General features: G+C 35.9%; 1 protein-coding gene across 3 annotated transcripts in view; it reads left to right on the top strand.

Annotated features, from left to right (window-relative positions):
- Window positions 1-7,866: 7,866 nt before the first annotated feature.
- LOC123525931 (glycogen debranching enzyme-like) overlaps window positions 7,867-22,745 on the top strand; it is a 101,192-nt gene continuing 86,313 nt past the window's right edge. The window contains exons 1-5 of one of the 3 annotated variants that reach the window (XM_053537817.1): window positions 7,867-7,923; window positions 15,015-15,096; window positions 15,372-15,594; window positions 19,418-19,979; window positions 22,559-22,667. In XM_053537817.1, coding sequence (XP_053393792.1) covers window positions 15,018-15,096; window positions 15,372-15,594; window positions 19,418-19,979; window positions 22,559-22,667 — 973 coding nt within the window. In that variant the 5' untranslated portion in view covers window positions 7,867-7,923; window positions 15,015-15,017. Of the gene's footprint in view, window positions 7,924-8,085; window positions 8,122-11,161; window positions 11,307-15,014; window positions 15,097-15,371; window positions 15,595-19,417; window positions 19,980-22,558; window positions 22,668-22,745 lie in introns of those variants that run through there. The other 2 variants (XM_053537814.1, XM_053537816.1) reach the window with 2 other exon arrangements.

The following is a 22,745-nucleotide window of genomic DNA, read 5'->3' on the forward strand; positions in this document are numbered from 1 at the left end:
GCACGCTGGATACCGCATTTATTAACCCCTGAATAAAAGAGGGAGAGGGTAGAAAAATCTTCCGCCCAGCTCGTCAAATATAACAAGGAATCTAGGCGCATCAAAGATATTGTTAAGGTGATGAGACGTGGCTGTACTTTTTTGAGCCTGACAATAAAGAAAATAATAAAATGTGGGTAGGTGAAAATAAAAAGAGTCTCGTTATTGCTCATCGGAGCAGAAGCGTCAGGTGGGTTATGTGTGCCCTGTTCTTTGCCTCCTATTGAATTGTGGCTCGAGTTTCTGTCCCTGAACGCAGTAGTGTTACTGGTACATTTACAAAGAAAATGTCCTATCTGCTGTTCTCAACCACTACACAGCAAAGCGCCCAAGGACGGGCGCGTGGCATCATGACAACACCCCGGCCCATCGTACAGGAATACTAGTACCCCAGGAAGAATTATATTGTGGTTTTACCACACCCACCATATAGCCCTGATCTCTCCCTTGTGACTTTTGGTTGAACCTATACGTTAAATCATGCTTAAGGGGTTGCCGCTTTGAAACGCGCAGCGCAGTTGGAAGCGCACTATACCAGTGTATAAACAGTTTACCTAAAGAGCGCTTCAAAATGCATTTTCTTAGTAGCTTTTGTGCCTGGAAAAGTGTGTAACAGTTAGGTGGAGAGTACTTTGACGGTCTTACATAGTCATTTCTTGAAAAATGACCTAGGTATCGATAGCCCGCCACTGTTGTCATTACACTTCAAACACTCTTCGATCATAATGCCATGATAAAGTTAAGACATAACAATAAATTATTAACTAGATAATGTAATATCTTTTAAATAAGTGTACATGGTAGTAATTAATTTAATTGTTTTACATGCTAATTTATTCAGCAAATACGATATATGCTTGAATTAATGAAACCAAGCTCCAGACGGTATCTTTTGAAATTTGACATTTACTAAAGGGAGGTTTCAATTAAAATAAAATGTGTATGTATATATGTATGTATATATGTGTATGTATGCGTATGCGTACGTATGCTTGCGTATGCGTGCGTGCGTGTGCGTGCGTATGTGCGTGTGTGTGTGTGTGTGACATTTAAAAAAAAGAAGAATTTCAATAGTTTAAAGAATACACAACAAACATGTATCTGTATAAAACATGCAGTATATACATTTGTGAAAGCATCAAAGGTACACAGATGCTTATAAAACATAAGACTGAATTACTCAGATAATTTATAAAACGACTGACCGTTCCATGGCGGTGCTCCACGGTGTTCCTATATTTGTTCGTCTTGTCCTCGTGTGTTTGCTTTGTATGTGAATGTGTGAATGTGTGTGTTGGCAGTGTGCGCATCTGCGTGCTGTGAGTTTCGTTTTGGGGAGGCTGCATTTTTGGAACGTGGCATTCCCTGTTTGATATTTATCCTCAAACCGTTGGGATTCGATGTATCTAATATGTCAGTTTTAGAAGACTATCCATGTTATGATGCACTGAGTTTATTGGAATAAAGGAAACGTCTTCTATCAAATGTTCAGCAGAACTGAAATGAAGAGCAACGTTTGATGAAAAACAAGAGTCACTTGTTCTTCTAATATTAAATTTATGACTGATATGTTTCGACATATTCAAGTTAATGAGCTTGACCGACATATTGTACTTTATACTTCTTACATAACGTCACAAGATGTGCAGTTTCCATCGAGTTTCCCCTGTATTTGTACTCGTAAATGCATTACTTTCAATAATACTGTTACAATGCGTACATCTGCGTCTGTAACTTTTACTTGTTTTAAAACCAAAGTTTTTTTCTTTTTTTTTTTTTTTTTTTGGTTTTTTTTTTTTTTGTTTTGTTTTGTTTTGTTTTGTTTAGAGACAAATAAATAAGAGAGTCTTGTAGATTTTTGGCGCGGTTGTGTGCCAGAACAAGTTTATAGTTGTACGTTGTACAAACGTTGCACACTGTTATTGTCGGACAATTTCAAAAGATCACAGTATTTGTTTATTGTAAGCCCAAGATGCTGAAGGGACGGTTATATGGGATCCCTAATGGTATTATCTGGCTCTTGTTTATGTGTGTGCATGTATTTGTGTTGATTAGAGCTTCATCTTGCGTAAAAGTTTATCTTTTTTTAAATGCGGCTTTGAGTACGCTGCTTGGATATTCCTGTTCTTAAAACACTTTTCTAAGTTTACAAGAGATTCTTAATTTGTCGTAATCTGATGTGCTGCGTCAATATCGCTTCACATAACTGAATGGTATGCTTCTATACATTTACTAGGATGACACGAACTGTATTCCAAGTATTGATGAACATCTGTAGCCTTGATGTGAATATCTGTAGGTACGGTATTCTTTTCATTTTTCAACACATTTACGTCTAGGAATGACACATTGTTTTCAGATACGTTGTAAGTGACTTTTATATAGTTGGATGATATGCATTAAACTTATTATTGAAATATTTTAAGTCTGCAAGGGAGTGATCCCATATGAAAATGTCATTTAATGTCTGAGCCAAGCAGTAGGTTTAAGATGATAACTTCGAAGGAAACCAGATTCTAATTTACCCATAAATAAAGATGCGTTTGCAGGCGCCATGGAACTGCCCGTGGCCGTTCCTATACTTTGGATATAGTTTTCGCCAAAAAATTGAAAATGATTGTTTTAGAGAGGCTACATATTTCATCCGTTGATAGTTAGTGTCGACAGCATGTGGTACATTTGTATACAACGAACTGACATCCGATGTTACAAGCAATGAACTTTTGGATAAGTTTGACACATATATCGTATTTATCATACTGACCCCACATACTGAAAATCTTCTGACCCTCTGTAGAAATATAGGGGGTCACCACATGGCAACCTTTTAGCCAGAGAAAATGCTAGAATCTTGTGGGAGTAATTTTTCTGCCGAATACTAGTACAATGTACATATTGTTAAATTGATATATAAATGTACGTCAAGATTCAAATACACTTGTATGCATTTTTAGAAGGATCAATATCGCAGGACAGATTCTACATTTAATTAATTACAGACTTTTCAGTTTAATGTTCGTGAACGGGGCTTCAGAAACGTACATAATGTCTTTCATATAAACATTCAATTTTTCATGAGTTTTGACGTTACGTTATAAATGTCCGAGTGCTTATTATTCCATGACTTTGGTCTAACATCATATAGATATAAAGATCCGTTGACTGAACGATTTTCAAATGATTCGTATTTATCAACGATATTTATTATTATTTAGCCTTCTTCTCCTATACGGAGGTGCTTACAAAATCAGTTACTTGACCCAGAAAATGCAAACGAGAAAATCTGCCTATAAAACATCTATACCAGCCCCTCAAAGTATTCCTGTTTAGATATTCATTGTCTTAAAGCGTCAGAGTAGTCTGCTTTTGGTATCTGTTTCAAGCATCGATGGACCAGTGCGCTTTTACTGTCATATTGTTGCCAAGACACATTTTCTTGCGGCGAAGAAATAACAAAATTTGCACGGACTTCAGAATATGGGGGATGTTGAAGTATTTAAACTTTTTCGTTGTGCAGAAAGTTGATGACTTATTCTTGCGCTTGAATATTGTCATGAAGGAGGAAAATGCTTTTCAAACCAGTACTAGTGCGCTTGCTTTTTTCTTATAGAATGTTTTGATGGAATTAAGTACTGTGTTCTTGTAGAACTGTTAGTAACAGATTTTCCAGTTTGACAAGAGATCTTCACAACTAGGCCACAAGTACTTGTACATAACTATTTGGTGCCTGGCGCCTTTCTGACGCTTTACTCTTACAGTGCGTTTTTCATATTTTTTCTCCTCCATTGATTGTTGTCACATCGTCTTTGAGGTTCTAACATATACGCCCACGGATCATATCCTATTGGTAAGTTAGACAATTTCTACCGTCGCAATTTTTGAATTGTTTAGGCAAATTCTGGAACAAGGTAATATATCCTTCTTCTGATCAGGTGTCAAGAACCAGACTTAAATTTCTTTACACCGCCCCCTCCCATACAAACTGGCAAAAATGACACGTTAGGGTGACCATATATATTATTAAGTTCATTAAAGATTTGTTTTGCTGGACTTTTTAAAAGCGCAACACGCCCTTTGAAGTAGGCATGTATTTCACTTTTCGCTGTCTTAAGTTAAAGACGCGTCACTGAATAACTGTATTCATTTGTATTTCCATGATGGTAATTGTACATTCTTTGTTTGAAAAAAAAATGAGAAATTAAGGTATCTAGTAAAATATATTACACATATATTAGGCAAATGAATGTAGCAGTATGCACAGTAGTTTATGTCAACACTACATCTAAATAGGTTACGTCCAATAGCAATTAAAACTTTCAAATGTATAAGTAATTTCTCTCCGGAATATCTTCAATCTCAGGTAAAGGTTAAAAATTCTAATTATGATTTCAGATATACAAACATACTGGAATTTCCGCATGTGAGGACAACTAGGTGTGGCAAACATTCCTTCCGCTTTGAGGCCGTCAGGGTGTGGAACAGCCTGCCAAATGACGTGCGTACTGTGGATAAGTATAGACTTTGACAGGCTGATCCGCACCTGAACAGGCTCCTAGTGTATATATATGTGCTATGTGTAGCTAGTCAGTTTGCTTGCCTCTTGTTGTCCTGCATGTGCTTTTTTCATCTCTTGTTCCCCCTTAGTTAAAATCGTGTCTATGTTCTTTTGCTATGCTTTTTATCCCCCGACGAAAGTCGGAGGGATATAGTTTTGGTGTTGTTTGTCCGTCCGTCCGTCCGGAGCCATATCTAGGAAGTGGTTGGGAATATTTGTATAAAACTTCATATACATGTTCAACACTATGAGTTTATGCGGCCCGTCAAGTTTCAGTCAGATTAACTTTTTGCCGTATATATTTGTTTGCCATTCCTCACCACAAACCCTTTTGGCGGGGGATACCAATTCATCGAATTTGCTTGTTTACTTTGCTTTTTGTTTCTCTAAGCCATCTTGCATGAGTGTTAGCATTTTAGTTGCATTTTTGTCTATATGCTTAAATAGTTTGTGCATATAGTTTGTGCATATGTAAATTCTCTATCTGCATGTTAAGATAGAACTTTATTGTATATTAAAAGGTTTCATCATCCTACAATAACTACAGCTTTGTGTATACATTGAATGCTGGCCATGTAATGCGCGTGTGGACAGGCCGTACAGCTTACAACGCCGGCGTTTAATGTATTATACTTACCAGTGGCTTTATGTTTTGTTAGTTTCATTGTATTTGACTTGATGTCAAAGTCTATACTGTATAACCTGTAATTTAGTTTTCTTGAAAAAATTATGTTTCCTTAACTAAATACGCTTATTTGTGTACTCCGGGTGGTCGAACATGTGCCCTTTGTGCTTTTTTCTGTTTTCCACAGAGAAGCCTATCTGTTGTCAACTGGACGAGTAGACAAACTTCAGTAAGAGCCAGGAGTTCTGATTACCTTGTGGTATGTGTTCATTATGTTGTTTACTTCTCTTTTATTTCCATAGGACATTTCTTAACATGTAACTGTAAATATGTATTCTTTAGCTATAGGATAGTCAATGTCTCTTATGTGCTATTCCAACTATTTATTACAAGTATTAGTAGTTACTATTTTTTATGCTTTATGAATTTTTTAGCTGTCTTATGTTTATTCTAAACCTTGTCATACATGCTATTATATATAATATTATTAAAATATACTATTTTTACAGTAGCTATTTAATAGATTACAGTATTTTAAATTAACCGATTGCTCTTAATTTTGTGACAATATGGTAGATGACAGATGCGGTTGTGGTACTGTGTATGACCCTTTCAGGCCCTTTTTCCCCTTTCTACACCTTTCTTTCGGTAGTGGGATACAAGTACTTTCACACAGAGGACTAGGTTTTGTCATACACTTGTCACAATACCCGACTGTCATCTACTTTTTTTTTGTTTTTGTTTTATTCCTGTCTTTTTATGCATGTATCATATGTATGTTTATTCTCTTCTTATTTGCTAAGTGGGGGAGTAACCATGTCAGTAAAATATATATTTTACTGACATGGTTACTCCCCCACTTAGCAAATAAGAAGAGAATAAACATACATATGATACATGCATAAAGATATCTCAGTACTGTAACAGGGTTACTTGCCTTACCTTACCTTCTATGCTTGCTTTAACTGTGTATTTTTCCCTTACTGCTGCTTTTAGTTTGTTATTACTTTAATTACCACTGTTTGTTGGGAAATAGCTTTAAGCTAATGTTATTTGTTATATGTAATATCCGACCTTAAATAAAGTTTCTTGTATCTTGTATCTTGTTGTGATGTATTAGTTTAGACAACGCTTTGTTTCTATAGTGTTATCTTTGTTTTTAAAACTGAACTGAGAAGCTATTGACTGAATAAGTTTGCAGATGAAGTTGTGAAAATACATTAATTCAAGGAGGGCCTAAATTGTCCACCTGTTAGGCGTAAAAAAGTGTTTGTTTCCGGTATCCCGACCTATCCTAAATTTTTGGCCTGACCCTAAATGTTTTTATGGCCTTGGAGAATATTTTTTCAACTTTTTAACAAAAAGATGCAAAACTGCACTTTTTATGCTTTAAACATAGCCAGTGATGTTAGAAATCAACTTACTGATGCTCTAAAGGCATAACCCCCTTATTTGTAATCATTTTTTGACAAAAAAATAATTTCCGAAAAGTCCCCCTTAATAAAAAAAATTCCAAAAAAAAAATCCGGCCTACCTACCCTAATTTTTATCAGTATGTTACCGGAAACAAAGAATTTTTTAGCCTTATCTTGTAATATTTCTGTATTATACCAGTATTATCAAAATGATTTTCACGAAGTTCATGTAGTAGGAAAAAGTAGGTCACTAGGTTGTGATGGTCCTTATAGCTTATTCCGCATAACATATGTAGGAAATAAACAGCTAAATATCACGTGTATGCATGAAATAAGACATTTAGCACAGTGTGGAGTCGTGCTCGATTAATCCCAGACATTCACAAAGAACAGGTAAATGATTCAACTGCTGTAAGTTAACAGTAGTTTTTATATAAAAAAAAATACAATTGTGCCAGTGCACCTAGAATCTGCCTGATGCTATGTTCTTTCCAATAACATGATATCCGGCACTGGTATGTGATGCTATAAAATGAAATTTATGCGCTCATAGTCTCGCAATGAGAATGTGGTGTCAAAAATGGCAAAAAAAAAACAACAAATCGATGATAGGTCAGTATGTGGCTTTCTTTTAGTACTGTCATGGAAATGACGTGACCTAACATGTGTTGCACAAAACCAAGAACAAGAAAAAATTTGCTGTTAGGACTGTGACATGTTTTTCTTTTCGTCATTAGATCTAAATCATCACTGAGATCATGTCTTGGAATACCTCGATTACTGTACACCAATTGTTGATAGATGTTGCTTGTGACTCTGAGGACGGACCATCGGGAGAGGTAACAAAAGACTACTAGTATTTATCGAAGCATATTAACTTTCTTATACAAAAAATGACACCACTTTTATTGTTCTGTAGTAGCGATATAGTTCTTTAAGGGACTATAAGTCTGTTAATCTGATATTCTAAAAAATGCTGAAATAACGGTAGATCTATAAAGCAAAGAAAATGGACAACTGGATTTAGCTGTTGCTGTTGATATATCTGTACTGTATATTTATGTCTTGATGTATATTTACTGATCTATCGTGTCTTGTGTGATAATTACAATAAAATATGATTAAACTAACTGGATTTAGCCTTTACTTTTAGTGTCATGATACCTACATAGAAAATTTACACAAATGTGTAAGCCTGAGAACACCGATTTAAAAATCACTTCCGCTAATTTTTCCACTGTTCTTTTTCTGCAAATTAATCGTTTTAGAAACGCTAGTCCTACAACAAGGTACGTTAGACATTATATTCTCCCTGTCTCCTGAACCATTTAATGGAAATTTACCAACAATACTTGCAAAATTAATTGCAGGCCATTTATAAGCGTTCCTGTCGTCTGCAAATTGGGCGTCCTTGGTTATAATTCACCTTGAATAGTAAGACGTGGGTCAAGGCCATTGCCTAATGAATGATATATTTCCTACGAAAGGTAAATAACTTGAGAAAATAGTTTTTTAGATTATATTTTACAAGTGAAATGATTATGCACAATTACTAGTTTTCATAATTCGTGTTGTTAAATTTGCATGACAGTCTCATTTGGATGCATATTTCAGAATTTTCTTTGCAGGTCTGCATGACATATGACATACATGGATCCTTGGCCTGCTAGTCATGATGACTGTTTTGGGAGACTGATGACCTTTGCATGCACTGCTCTAGATTGGGGATCAAGGCTGTTTTGAGTATTTTAAATGGAGTGATATTTTATATCAGCTCAGGTGGCCTAGAAGAAAGACAACTCAATATAGTGACAAAACCAAAATTTTGGAATGGTTATTTGACTTCAGAAAATGTGTTCAAGTGAAATTACTAAATTTTATTAAAAGTTATGGTCGTCTAACGGGTTTTCGTGGTATAACAAGTTTTCGTGGTAGTTTACATTTACACCGTTTGCGACTGAGCATGCGCGAGATTGCCGGTTGTTTGTAAACAGACGACACGTGAATTTTGACCTAGTTATTTTATGGAGAAATAATGCGTACAAAACAGGTATATTTAACAGAAAATTATATATTTGTGTGAAAAACATGAAATTTTACCAAAAAATTTGCTTAACACTTAAATACCCGTGGTATTTTCACTGTTTCTCTTCATTTTCATCATAAGGAGAAATGCCGGTATCTTATGAATATTCATTATGCAAGGGAAGTAACTGTCAACATACAGGGGCCATTTCAAAGTAATTTTTATGTAGCATAAAATAAAATATGGACTGGTATTTACTGAGAGCATAAAGTAAAACATAGAGTGGTTTTGTAATGTAAAAAAAATAAAACATACATAATAATTTTCAGTCCTACCCAAGTAAAAGAGCCAAGTACAGAAATTATAATTCTGAGGCATTGCAGAAGGCATTCAAAGAATGGCAAGATGGTAAACTTAGTGTTTATAAGGCAGCTCAATTGTATGGAATTCCAGAACAAACATTGAGAGACAGGGCAAATGGATCAATTAAACCAGACGTTACCAAATCAGGCCCTGCAACTCTATTGTCAGCTGAAGAAGAGCAGTCTATCTGTGATCATGTTAAGAAAATGGCACTGTTTGGGTATGGTTACTCCTACATGGAGCTCAGAGTTCTGGCTACAGATACAGCAGTGTTTTCTGGAAAGCTACCTAAAAACAGCAAGCTTGTGAGTGAGATGTGGTTGGTCAGATTTCTTAAGAGACATCCAGATTTGAAGGGTCTGAAACCACGTTCTCTTTCTCTTGTGCGTGCCAAAGCTGTCAGTGCTGAAACTGTGGAAGCATACTATACTGAACTCAAGCAGGTTCTGGAAAAATATGACCTTCTGACAAAGCCTCATAGAATATTTAACATTGACGAGACTGGTATTACACCTGAACATACACCACCTAATGTTGTTGGTCCTAAGGGTATGACAATACCAGCTATCACATCTGCTCGCTCTGGAACAACCACTGTAATTGCTTGTTGTAGTGCCACAGGTCAGTCTGTCCCACCCTATTTTGTGTTTAAAGGTAAACGCTTCAGTGAAGAATTAGTAAAGGGAGCTTTACCTGGCACTGGTGCATGTATGTCTGATAAGGGTTGGTGCAATAGTTCCATTTTCAATCAGTACATAATGGAACATCTTTCCAAGTTCATACCTGGGGGTCTAGGGAGTGACTTCACCCTAATTTTATATGACGGTGCTTCTTCCCATTTCAGTCCATCATTGATAAACTGGGCCTTAGAAAATAAAGTAGTTCTGATGGTCTTACCTGCCCACAGTTCTCACTTTTTACAACCACTTGATGTGGGCGTATTCAAGCCTTTCAAATCTGCATATAACAGAGCCTGCCAGGAATTTCTAAGGGTCAATGTCGGTCGACAAATAACCAGATATGATATTTGTGACCTAGCTTGTAAGGCTTATACTAAGGCTCTCACCCCTGCAAACATTATGAATGCTTTCAGGAAAACAGGTATTGTACCATTCAACAGTCAAGTCCTGTCTGCTGAGAAATTTTTACCCAATGAAATCACATGTGATACACAACCTGGATGTACCTCTCAAGCAGATATGTCTGAAAAGGACACACCTGAAGCACCTGACTCTGTATCAAACTTTCTAAAGAAAAAGATACCAAAGTTTGTACCTCCTCTTAAGAAGAAATCTCCAACCAGCACTATTAAAATTTGTACATCTGGGAAAGAGATTACTAATTTACCATTAGCTGAAAAGTTAGTTTCAGTAAAGAAAGCCAAACTTGACAAACCTGTGAATAAAACAAAACAGTTTCAAGTCCCTGTTAAGAAAGCCTTGTCAGATGAAGTTCCAGGTCCTTCAGGTGTAAGTACCAAAAAGACTGCAACTATTCCTGACACTTGTAGCCTTGACAGTTCAAGTGACTCAGACAATGATGACGAGACATGTTGTGTTTGCAACAAATACTACCCCGACAGACCAGATCATGACTTTATTAGTCTTGTGAATTGGGGTCAGTGTGATGTGAGTGAATGTGGTCACTGGGTTCACCTTAAATTCTGCACACCAACAAGAGTGCTAAGAAGAAATGATAAGTTCTTCTGCCCATGCCACAACAGAGTATAAACACTACTTAACAAACTATACCAAAATGTAAATATTTGTTATTGTTGTCATGTTGGACAGTTTAATTAACTGTTAAAAAATCTTGTTAGACAATTCATTTTACTGTTGGAAAAGAAACTTTATTATGGAAATGACATAAATGCCAGAATTTCAACATAATGTATGTTTTGAGCCGACCCCCGAAAACTTGTTTGTTATCGATCAACCATTGCACCGGTGACCCAGATATAAACAACGCTTATTTTGTAATAAATTGAAGCAAAGAGCCAGTTAAAAAGGTATAGGTAAGTAGATTATGAATAATTTCACATGTTTAATATATTAAGTTTTGATATTTTATGATATTCGATGGCCAATTTTTTATCAGTTTCGTAAGTACCACGAAAACTTGTTAGACCATGATAATAATATTTGAAGATGTAATGTCAGTTCTGTAGTGCAGTTAAGACAGACTGTATGACTATTTCCAGCAGTGAGAATTTCAACATACACACATGATACAGAACATTTTGTTTGGATTTACTACTACTAGAAGTTATTGTCAAATACTATAGTAAGTAAAATAGTTTTCCAGCTACATTTGCTTTGAATTAGAAACCGGGAGAATGATTGCCGCAGATACCCATGGATGTATAATGCACAGGTCTTTTTTACCCCCAGGACCACACCAGAATCATGGGTGTGCATTATACACAGGTATAGGCGATTTTCCAACTTCAAAACAAGTTTGTTTTTCGATTTTCGCCATTTTTGTAAAGGGAAACTATTCTCTGCGCTAACTGTCTATTTAAAATCTAAGATTGCCGTTTCGCTCCGTAAAAGATCGAGTGGTTTATTTTTCTTTCAAACAAAATTAATTTCATATAAATTTAAAAGTATTTTGATGGAAGAAATATTTAAATTTTCTATTTGAATTCAGAAGCTCATGTCATTTTGAAAGATACCATTCCGAAATATTGAAACAGTTGCTTTCTATTTATTCAAAATATTTAATTAAAAGAAAAAGAAACAATCAATATAACAATATTTTATTAGTTTTATTTTTGAGAAAACAAAATTGATAAAATTGCGAGACCAATGCTGCTCTCTGCCGCGGAGGTAAAATTTATTGCCGGTGTCGATGTAAACTCTACTTTCGTTGTCCATCCACCTCGAAATTGACCAAACATGTTTTTTTCCCAGGATTTTGGACTAAACTCGGGGTGGGGGATGTGCATTATACACAGGTGTACAGAGTACGGTATGATGCAGAGCTTTTTCATATAAGGCAAAAATTAGTGTTTTGGTAACATGGCCAAAATGTATCGGTAAATAGGTTGGTATGTAAATCATTTCATTTCAGTCTGATATTACGTTCAACACAGCCATGTTTGAAAACAGAAATAATCATTAATGATTACGGGCCATACATAAATTATAAATTGTAAACTCAAGAATACAAGAAAGGAGTAAAATCATTTAATTTGCTGCAGGTAATATACTTATCTTGTGAATAGATAAGTACTTTAAGCTTATTCTGTAATACATCTGTAGAAAAGAAACAGTTATTAAGTATATGCATGAACATACTGCATTTAGGATAGTGCAATGTAACAGGGTTTACAAGACCATCAAGGGAGATTTATAACTAGTGTCTTGGATTGGGACTAGATATTTTTATGACCTTGTTCAGCAATTGTCTAACTTGCCTAGCATGTCCAAGAGCCTAGACTGACAAGTAGAATTTCACCCAGTTTAACTTACTACCTATTGTATGGCCAAGTAGAAAATAGTTCTTGGCAAAAACTGACAAGTAAGTCAAAATTAGATTTCATATGCCTGTTCAAAGAAGAGGGGGTATATTGTTTTTCTGAATGTTGCACTGTCTGTCAGTCTTCAGTCTATCAATCAGTAGACCATTTGGTGTGTGATCAATTACTAGAGGATGCTTGGTCTCACAATTAGGGCTGTGGATCGTCCGACAAGTGGCGATCCGATCCGCGAGTCGGGGCTGACGATTCGAACCACAGATCAAAAGCAACAACTTATAAGGATACAAAAATGCAAGCCTGTTATTTTTTTGTACTGTTTTCTGTATGGAATCTAAGCTTTGCAGTTCTCATAGTGCTCAGTTTAATAGTTTTGACCTATGTTTAATGTTTTGCTCATTAATTAAAGTCAGGTTTCGCGGGTGGACTTCTGTAATGTTCGTACATTCTTGCAGATGAACGGTATGACGTCAGTCATTAATAATCACAATATTTTAAGTAACAGTTCGCATTTTTTTGATAAGAAAATTTTATTTCTTGGACAAAAATTTTGTTTCTAACTTTTTATTGAATTTAGTTACTTAAATGAAAAATGTCTGTTCGGTGGCAGGGGAGTACAGATTTGCGAATTCCACACTGACGTGTGGGTACCAGTGTTGAAATATCCATAGAAATCTCGTTTTTGCTTATTTTTCTTTGAAACTACAATGGACTATTGCAGATACTACTATTGCAGAGACTATAGACTACATAAAGATGACACTCCGGTCCTGTGCACCTGTCGCTTTCCATGCCAGATGTAGTGAAAATTGGCCAAATCACCCAAATTTTATAGACCAAAATTAGCCTAACCGGGCCTCACTTTGAACTCTGCCATTCATCCATTTTGTATTTTTAAATCCAATTTTGTGGCATATATGTATAGTGCGAACATAGATGCATATCCAGGTGGTGTGGAATGTGTCTCCCAACCACTACTTTATTTCCCTAATTTTCACTTGAAAAAAGTGGATGGATAACAGCCGTGCGTCTGGTCGACTTTTTGTTCTGATGTTTATGTTTTAGCCTGAACCGGAAGTACAGAGCTAGGAATTTTAAAACACCCGCCATGTAGAATCATTAACCGTTCCTCATTCCCCAGATATATTAAAGAATTAATAATGATAAATAACCAGTAAGATAGATATGCCTTTATATCTACCCTGTCCTGTTTATACAGAAAATCGACCGAGGCCAAACCTTCACTGTTTTGACAGATAATTTTAGTTCGAAAATAAGACTGATGCTAACTCTACCTAAGACATCTGTTTACATCCGGTTTAGAATCTGACAACGCACAATTCGTTGAAGACGTTTTATCTGGCTTTAATTTAGTTTTCTTGATAGAATTTTACAAATTGCATGTATCAGTGAAAAAGATCACGATCCAACGATCTTGACAATGACGAATATCCGTACTCGAACTTTTGGTCAAACTCGTGGATATCCGAGTACTCGGATACTCGTTACAGCCCTACTCACAATGGTCAAACTTCATAGGTCAGTCGATAACCCCGTATGTATATTCATTTTCGTAACTTTCAGGAGAGACAAAAAGACTTCCTAATGAGTATTGCATCATTTTGCATGATTAACTTTAAATCCTTTGAATCTGATAATTAGTAAAAAAAGTTATACTTTTTAAATTAGACATTGGGGATTGCATTATGTATGGTCATTAAAAGTTGGCTTTGAATATTACATAGATGTGCACACCGAATGGGAAATTATTTTCATGACATTTGAACTTTCTTGGAAACTCACAGTCTAGTCAGTGCATGAATGAAAATGAATAATCAATGAAAAAAAGGTTTCCTTAAATCACATGCTTAATATGAGATGTCATACTTGTTGGCAGATGTCTTTGAATTTTTAAAAAGCACATGATCTTTAGAATAGCACAGAGTAAATTAGCCAGTTACTGGCACAAGATTACACTGTCAAACTGGAATTATGACAGTATATGTACATGTCACATTTTTCCGAAACTGTTGTTTTTAGGCCCAAGGAAGCTACTTAGCTACTTTTACAGATGATTGGTAGTTCTGCCAAGGTGCTGGTCTGTGTCTAAAATAATGCTTGGAGGGCCATCTCCAGGGTTTACCTATGCCATCACAAGCTGGAAAGTTATCATTATCATGTCGGTGTGACTAATAATCTAACAAATGTCAAGCTGTTAAAGCTACATGCATAGTAATCAAAATTAATGTAGCACACTGATTGCATTTGTGTACATTACTTGGCACTTTTTGTAAATTTCCTGTTCTGTTATTAAATATATTATAAAATTACTTTCTGTTTTAATGGAATGGTATTAGAGCATTTATATTTATCTACTAAGAGGCAAATTTTAAATTTATGAAATAAGGTTAAAAAGTTTTACTTTATCATCTTCATTTCAGTTGAGAGAAAGGTCTTTATAAATGGAATAACTCAATGTATGATTATATCGGAATTTCTGTTATGTTTTATAGATCATGACGACCTGTCAAGTCAGAGTTTTGACACTTAACAAAGGCGAAAATCTGCAGACAACTCTTTTTAGACTTGAAAAAGGTTTGTTTTGTTGTTTAATTATTTCAGTTTGATAGGATATGTTCAAATGTTGCAACTGTCCCATCATCTTCCTTATTGTAATTTGATAGCACAGAATATGTTCACTGACATGTCCATTGTCAAAAAAGTTGTTTTAATTCAGTTTTATGTTGTCAAATGAAGATAAATGGTAGTTAGAATTTAGAGAAACCTTAAAGGTTCACTAAAATTCTTGTTTATAACATAATGTATGATTGTGTAAATGATAGTGTTTTTCTTCTTCTTTATTTGTATAGAATGGCATCTGCGTTTTGTTCTTGGTCCATCCCTTCATGCTAGCACAGTTAGACTGTATTGTAACCATCCTCCAAAGAAAGAGGTAGCATTTGAGAGAACAACATACTATGAACTAGAGTGGAAGAGTTCCAGTGGATCAAAAAGTGACAGCCATGATGTTTACACAGAAATCTCCATGATCATAGCTGGGTCATTCAACTACTTTTTTACCATTGATAACAGGTTATATTTTTAAATGCATTTAAATCCATAACCTTACAGACTAACTTACCCATAAACCTATCTGAATGTGTCAGTAGCAACTTATTCACAGACTGTGGAAGTCATACATGTGATACGTCCCAGATTGTCCGGGATTGTCCCGGAAATTACATATTCGTCCCGGACAGTCTTAAAATGTCCCGGAAAAATAAAAATACAGGAACAAATAAAAACAATCCCCCAAAAAACTTGTTTTTGTCTATAATTTGTTAAATTTTACACAATAAACAGTCCCCGTTGTCACATTGTTTATTCCTTATCACTTTCATGCCCGCGAGCGGGACACGTGTTGATTAAGCCTGCTTTGATCACGCGACGATCTTTTGATGACACTGATTAAGTTACAGTCAGTTATTATGATGACCCTGATTAAGAACTGACAGGATTATGCAATCAAAAACTGTTTTATGATAGTTAAATTAGGAACAATAGTCGTAAATCTCTTTGTTTTTAGCACGTTGGCGGTAAAGCTACATGTAGCCTTTATGGAAGAGATTATTGAAAACGGTCAATTAAACGATAATTATTTTAAAAGGTTGTAATTATTTAAGATCTAGATCGATTGTCACACATATTTTAAATTAAAATGCTGAATGCCTTTGCCGACCGACCCATGAAAATTGACCCGACTCCAAATATTTTATATTGTCGATTTTATCTACAAGATTTATTTTATTCCTTTAAGGATTCATTTAATTATTAGATAAATGTTTAAGCTTTAGAATGATACCAAATTAGCTAGAATCTAAATCACGATGACCAGGTTGATTCTTCGTATATAGTAAGTCTCCTAATTCTGTTCACCTCGGGAACGCAATAAATTCACGTGCCGAACTATAGATGTATTACCCGTATACATGTGTTTACCTCCCTTAGAAACTAGCCGACATTTGCCGCAAATTAATACAAGCGAGTGAACAATGTTTAGTCTCGGGGAAACTACATGTATATTATGATATTTCTGCATGAAACAGATGAATACCAATGTCACGGCGTATGTCCCGGACAAAAGGTAAAAATCCCGGAAATTTTAACTCAGAATCCCGGAAACGTTATGAAAAATTATGGCATGTATGGTTGAAGTACATTTACGGGTAAAATTTATTGCCTTACATTGTTGCGGCTTTTCTGTCTGCTTCTTTCTAATTTGCCGTACCTTTATATAAAGCTCAAGATTGAGCCTCTGCTCCTCCAACTAAAAATATTGACATTGGGATAAGAGTTCTGTGTATAGGTGCTTTACACAAAGCATGCTAAAGAACCACTGGGAAGCTTTTTGAATTGGAGAGACCTGTCTTTTGCACTATCCTTCCGTTAACATTACCAACAGTCCAGGGCTTTTTTCCTTCATAATAGGGCTGTTAAAAGGCCCCTTCCCCTTAGAAAATTTCTTTTAAATCATGCAGTTTTCCCCAAAAATTTACATCAGATTTTTTTATTCCCCTTTGCCCAAATACCAAGCTATTTTTTTCCCCAAATCACAGGTCTGGGCCCCTTCCTTTCCTGGTAAAAAAAAACCTGCAGTCGTTTGGAGGAGTTGCCCATATGGGTTAGCAGTGTGGGCTATAAATAAGCTTACTAACAAACAATTACAGAAAGTTAAGCAAACACGAATTTACAGTACTTCTTTCTGTGTACTGTTACATGTATTATATAAATGCATATGTATGCTATAGTTAAAATATGCTATATACATGTATTATTTTAATTTTCCTCATAAAACATGCAGTTACGAACAGGGAAATAATTTATTATCAACAATCTGTTCCTGGTGGTGGTGTTTTATAAGGAGGGATAAATGCAAATTAACATGCTATTAAAATAAATGGCATGGTTCTAGAATTTATGAATGCACCAGAATTGTTTACAGAGCATAAGTAACATTTCACAGACTTTAAATCCAACATGTTATTTTTGTACCCCCCGACAACAAAGTTGTAAGGGGGGGTTTACTGGTTTCAGGTTGTCTGTCCGTCTGTCTGTCTGTCCGTCTGGCCGTAGACGCAATCTTGTGCGCACCATCTCTCATTTTCCCCTTGACAGAATTTAATGAAACTTCACACAAGTGATCAGTACCAACAGTAGTTGTGCATGGGGCATGTTAGGTTCTTTTAGAGAAAAAAATTTGCAGAGTTATGGGACTTTGTTTTTTTGTTACTATACAATATACATAGACACAATCTTGTGTGTACCATCTCTCCTCATCCCCATGACACAATTTAATTAAACTTCACACAAGTGATCAGTACCAACAGTAGTTGTGCATGGGGCATGTAAGGTTCTTTTAGAAAAAAAATTTGCAGAGTTATGGGACTTTGTTTTTTTGTTACTATACTGTATACATAGACACAATCTTGTGCGCACCATCTCTCCTCATCCCCTTGGCACAATTTAATGAAACTTCACACAAGTGATCAGTAACAACAGTAGTTGTGCATGGGGCATGTTAGGTTCTTTCAGAAAAAAAAATTTGCAGAGTTATGGGACTTTGTTTTTTTGTTACTGTACTATATACATAGACACAATCTTGTGCGCACCATCTCTCCTCATCCCCTTGACACAATTTAATGAAACTTCACACAAGTGATCAGTAACAACAGTAGTTGTGCATGGGGCATGTTAGGTTCTTTCAGCGACAAAAATTGCAGAGTTATGGGACTTTGTTTCTTGTTAACATATTATGTACATACAGTCTGCATATGCAGTCTTGTGTGTGCCTAATCTACCAAACCCTTACACACAATTTAATGAAACTTCACACAAGTGATCAGTACCAACCCTAGTTGTGCATGGTGCATGTTACATTCCATACTGTATACGGTGCATGTTACATTCCATACTGTATACATACAGTCTATATACATACAGTCCACATAATTATGCAATCTTGTGTGCGTCAAATTGCAATGTACTGTGTCAGTGCATGCGGGGGGTACATTCATCACCTTTAGTGATAGCTCTAGTTGTACCTGTTGCTGTAAGAAATATAGCTTAAAGTCTCAGTTGGTGCTCATTATGTCCCCAAATCCCTCCCCCCCACCCCCCCCCAAGTCCCACTTCACTTCCAGTCAATAACTGGAGAACAATTTGACCTAGAACGGTCAAACTTTATAGGGTGATAGGGCTTACAGAGTAGATAACCCCTATTGTTTTTTGGATCACTCCATCAAAGGTCAAGGTCACAGGGTCCTGAACATGGAAAACCGTTTCCGATCAATAACTTTTTGGGGTCACTCCATCAAATGTCAAGGTCACAGGGGTCAGAATCTGTCACACTTCTTTTCCGATCAATAACTGGAGAACCATCTGACATAGAACCTTTAAACTTCATAGGGTGATAGGGCTTACAAAGTTGTTTTGGGGGTCATTCCATCAAAGGTCAAGGTCACAGGGGCTTGAACAATGAAAACCGCTTCTGATCAGTAACTTGAGAATCACTTGGCCCAGAATGTTGAAACTTCATAGGATGGTTGGACATACAGAGTAGATGACAGCTATTGCATTTCAGTCACTAAGCTGACAATCAGTGTCTCTTTGAAACAGTAATAACCTGGTAAGACAGACAAAAGCTGCTTTTAATTGCCAGTCTATATTTTAACAGTATGATTTTCAAAAACTGAAGACAGAATAATGTTAGTCATCAACTCTCCAACAGTATTTCATTTGGGAGAAGTTGGCAATTTATTGCAAAGTGTCCAAGAACTCTTAACAATCACTAACAGTTTAAAATTGCATTAAGCTCAACAAATCAAAATAAATCACACTAACACTTTTTGTTTTTCAGTGGAGATATTGAAAATGCAGATGGACAAGGCTACTTTTTGGTTGATCCCACTTTGTCAGTTGGGGAGCAAGGAAAACAGTACACTTTGGACTGTTTACAATGCCAGTCAGTCATTTCAAAATGCCTTGGACCTTTTGATGAATGGGAAGGTCGGTTGTATGTTTCCAAGGCAACTGGATACAATCTCATACATTTTACACCTATTCAAGCCCTTGGAAAATCAAACTCGGCTTATTCAATCAAAGATCAGCTGAAGCTGAATCCAGTATACATCAAGGATGGACAAAATTATGACTTCAGTAATGTTGAAGGTCTTATCAAAAAGATGAACAGGGAGTGGGAAGTTTTATCATTGACAGACTTGGTGTATAATCACACGGCTAACAATAGTCAGTGGTTAGAGGAGCATCCTGAGTGTGGGTATAACATGCAAAATTCTCCACATCTTAAGCCAGCGTACTTACTGGACAGGATTTTCGCACACTTCAGTTTTGAGGTGGCTGAAGGGAAGTGGATAAGCAAAGGCATACAGCCAACTATTGAGAAGGAAGCTGATATTCAGGTAAGTCATACCTGTATTTGATAACTATACTCTAGCTTTTGGGGGAGTCAAAAAGTTGAACAATATAAGCTCCCTGTGACCAAAGTCAACAGAGCTATTACGATAACCCTGGCCTCAAAGTCTTTCGTAGACACCTTGTGAATAATTGTAAGCAAAATCACTTACCACTATTGACTGAAACTTCATACATGCATTCCCCATGATAATACATTTAGTTTTCATAACTCTTGCTTTCATTTTGATGAAATTATGCCCAATTTTGTACTCTGCCAGTTTTGTTTTTCTTTTTTGTCCCCTACTGGTTGAAAACCAGTTTTGGGGACTATAGGATTGTGCTTATCAGTCCATCAATCCACCATTCTGTAATTCAGTCTGTCCATCTGTCAGAAATTTCGTGTCCAGTCCATAACTATGTCATTCATCAAGGGGTTTTAATATTACTTGGTACAAATGCTCCCCATGTGTAATGCGCAAAAACCGCACCCCTAGCTCAACTGTCAAGGTTACAATTGGAGGTCAACAGGGTTTTTTTTTCCATTCCGGTCCATAACTCTGCCATCATGAAGGGATTTTAAGGTATTAGATTACTAATAGTAATGTTTACAAAATGGTCTTTGCTTGGTATATTCTGAAAGGTAACCGTGTTTTGCACTATTTTGCAATTTTTAAACAACTTCCACCGTGCCGTTTTTTATAAATTTTGTATAACTTATGGTATCTCCTCAAGCTCAAGTAGAGACAAATTTCAAAGTGATAGCCACTATCCAAAACGTTTGCAGAGAACTCATTTTACCATTAATTTTAATAAACGAAACATCAAACTATTGGTAAACAATTATAAAACACAAAATAAAAATGGCAGTATCATTTTTTCTATGGTGCCTCAAGTAAACGGATTTAATGAGACAGAATTCATACTTCAACATTGAAAAAATAAGGTTGAATGCTGTGTTTCTGTTTTGAATTTTGCTTACTTCATTTAAAAATAACCTTAGAGCAGACGTAAAACCTACCTAAATTTCTTCCACAATGTATAATCTAAGAGTGAAAGCAAAATAGAGAACTTTCACCGCGTGTAACTCAATATTTTTAAATATGTGTAACTCTACCCCTTCTGTTTAAGTAGTAAATTCACTTTGAACACCAAGAAATCGGTTATAAGATTCATCTTTTTCCATTTTTGTACAAGAAATCAATAATAAGTATTGAAAGAAGTAAAAACTTACTAGAAAAAAAGGAAAATAAGGGGAAAAAAATTTGGTCCTAGTAGGACTTGAACCTACACTCCACTAAGAATTGCAGTAAAAGTAGGTTTATGGGAGGAATTGAATACTCCTCAAAAAGGAGGTTCTCTATTAGTGATCTAATACCTTAATACTACATGGCACAAATGTACTCCATAATAAGACAATGTGTCTTGCACAACTTTCAGACCCCTTGCTCAAAGGTCAAATGTTAACATGGCATGAACAGGTTCTGTTTCCTTAATGGGTCATGATGAGATGACATGTCATTCGCAACACCCAGAACCCTAGCTTAAAGGTCAAGTTCACACTTTGAGGTCAAAGGTCAATAGGGTTTTTTTTTTCCTGTCCGGTCTTGTCATTCAAAACAGGATTTAAATATCAGTTGGCACAAATACTCCACTGGATGAGACAACATGTCATTGCACAAACCCAGACCTCTAAGTCTAACTCAGAAGTAAAGGGCACACTTAGAGGTCATATGTGGATGGGCTTTTTTTTCTTTATGATCAATAACTCTGTCATCCATGAAGGAATTTTAAATAATATTAATTAGCAAAAATAAATACAGTTGAGATTGAGCTACAGTCACACCTATGGATACCTACACTGTCCGTGTGTTGAGGTACGGTGTGTATGGGATTGGTCTGTGGGGGTGGCGGACACGGATAAGTACAGAGCAGTATGTCTTACTACAGGAAAAGTGGTGAGAAACGGGGAACAAAAAAATACAGGACTCGAATAAGTACTGCATTGAACTACGTATTACTGCGCCTGGCAATTTGCCCAGCGCGTAGACAGGTCTGCGGTGAAATACGCTTAAGTACGGGCAGCCACGATAATTATGTTCAGCTGTGGAACAATACGGCAAGGTACGTTTCAGTACGGATAACTACGTTTAAGTACGAATAACTACAGATGAATAAGTTTCAACCAAGTTGGACTAAAGTCACAAGGAAATGGCTACGTATCGCTCAAACTTTTGTGCAGGTTCAAAAGTTGGAGAAACTTGCAAGTTTTGGATAAGTCTGAATACGTTTTGGCCAAGTGTTGGTATGGATTGATACTTTGAGGTACGGCTCGGGTACAGATTACTACGTTTCTAGACGTGGCTAGACATAGCTATCCGCGCAGTATGTGTGACTGGGATATTAGCCCCATGAAGTCAGACATTTAAAAGATCTTATAGCTTGCAAAGAAAAGTTGCTTCATAGTGCTTGATCAAACCTTGATAAAAAAATTTACAGCTACTGCGGTAGTTTCATTTTTTTTTTTGAAAGATATGGATAGATATAAAATGTGTTAAAAATAATGGATTCATTTTTAAATTTTCAGAAAATAAGAGAAGTTCTGCTGTATGAGGTGCTCCCTGGATTCAAAATGCATGAATTTTACTCTCTAAACATTGAGGATGTTATGAAAAGATTCAAACATGGAATTGAAGGTACCTTTTGCGTATTTATTGTTTTAAGATGGGTATAACTGAGCAAGGTTTAAAATGTGAATGCCTTTGTAATTATTT

Source organism: Mercenaria mercenaria, chromosome 3 (assembly GCF_021730395.1).
Source record: "Mercenaria mercenaria strain notata chromosome 3, MADL_Memer_1, whole genome shotgun sequence".
NCBI classification, from domain to species: Eukaryota; Metazoa; Mollusca; class Bivalvia; order Venerida; family Veneridae; genus Mercenaria; species Mercenaria mercenaria.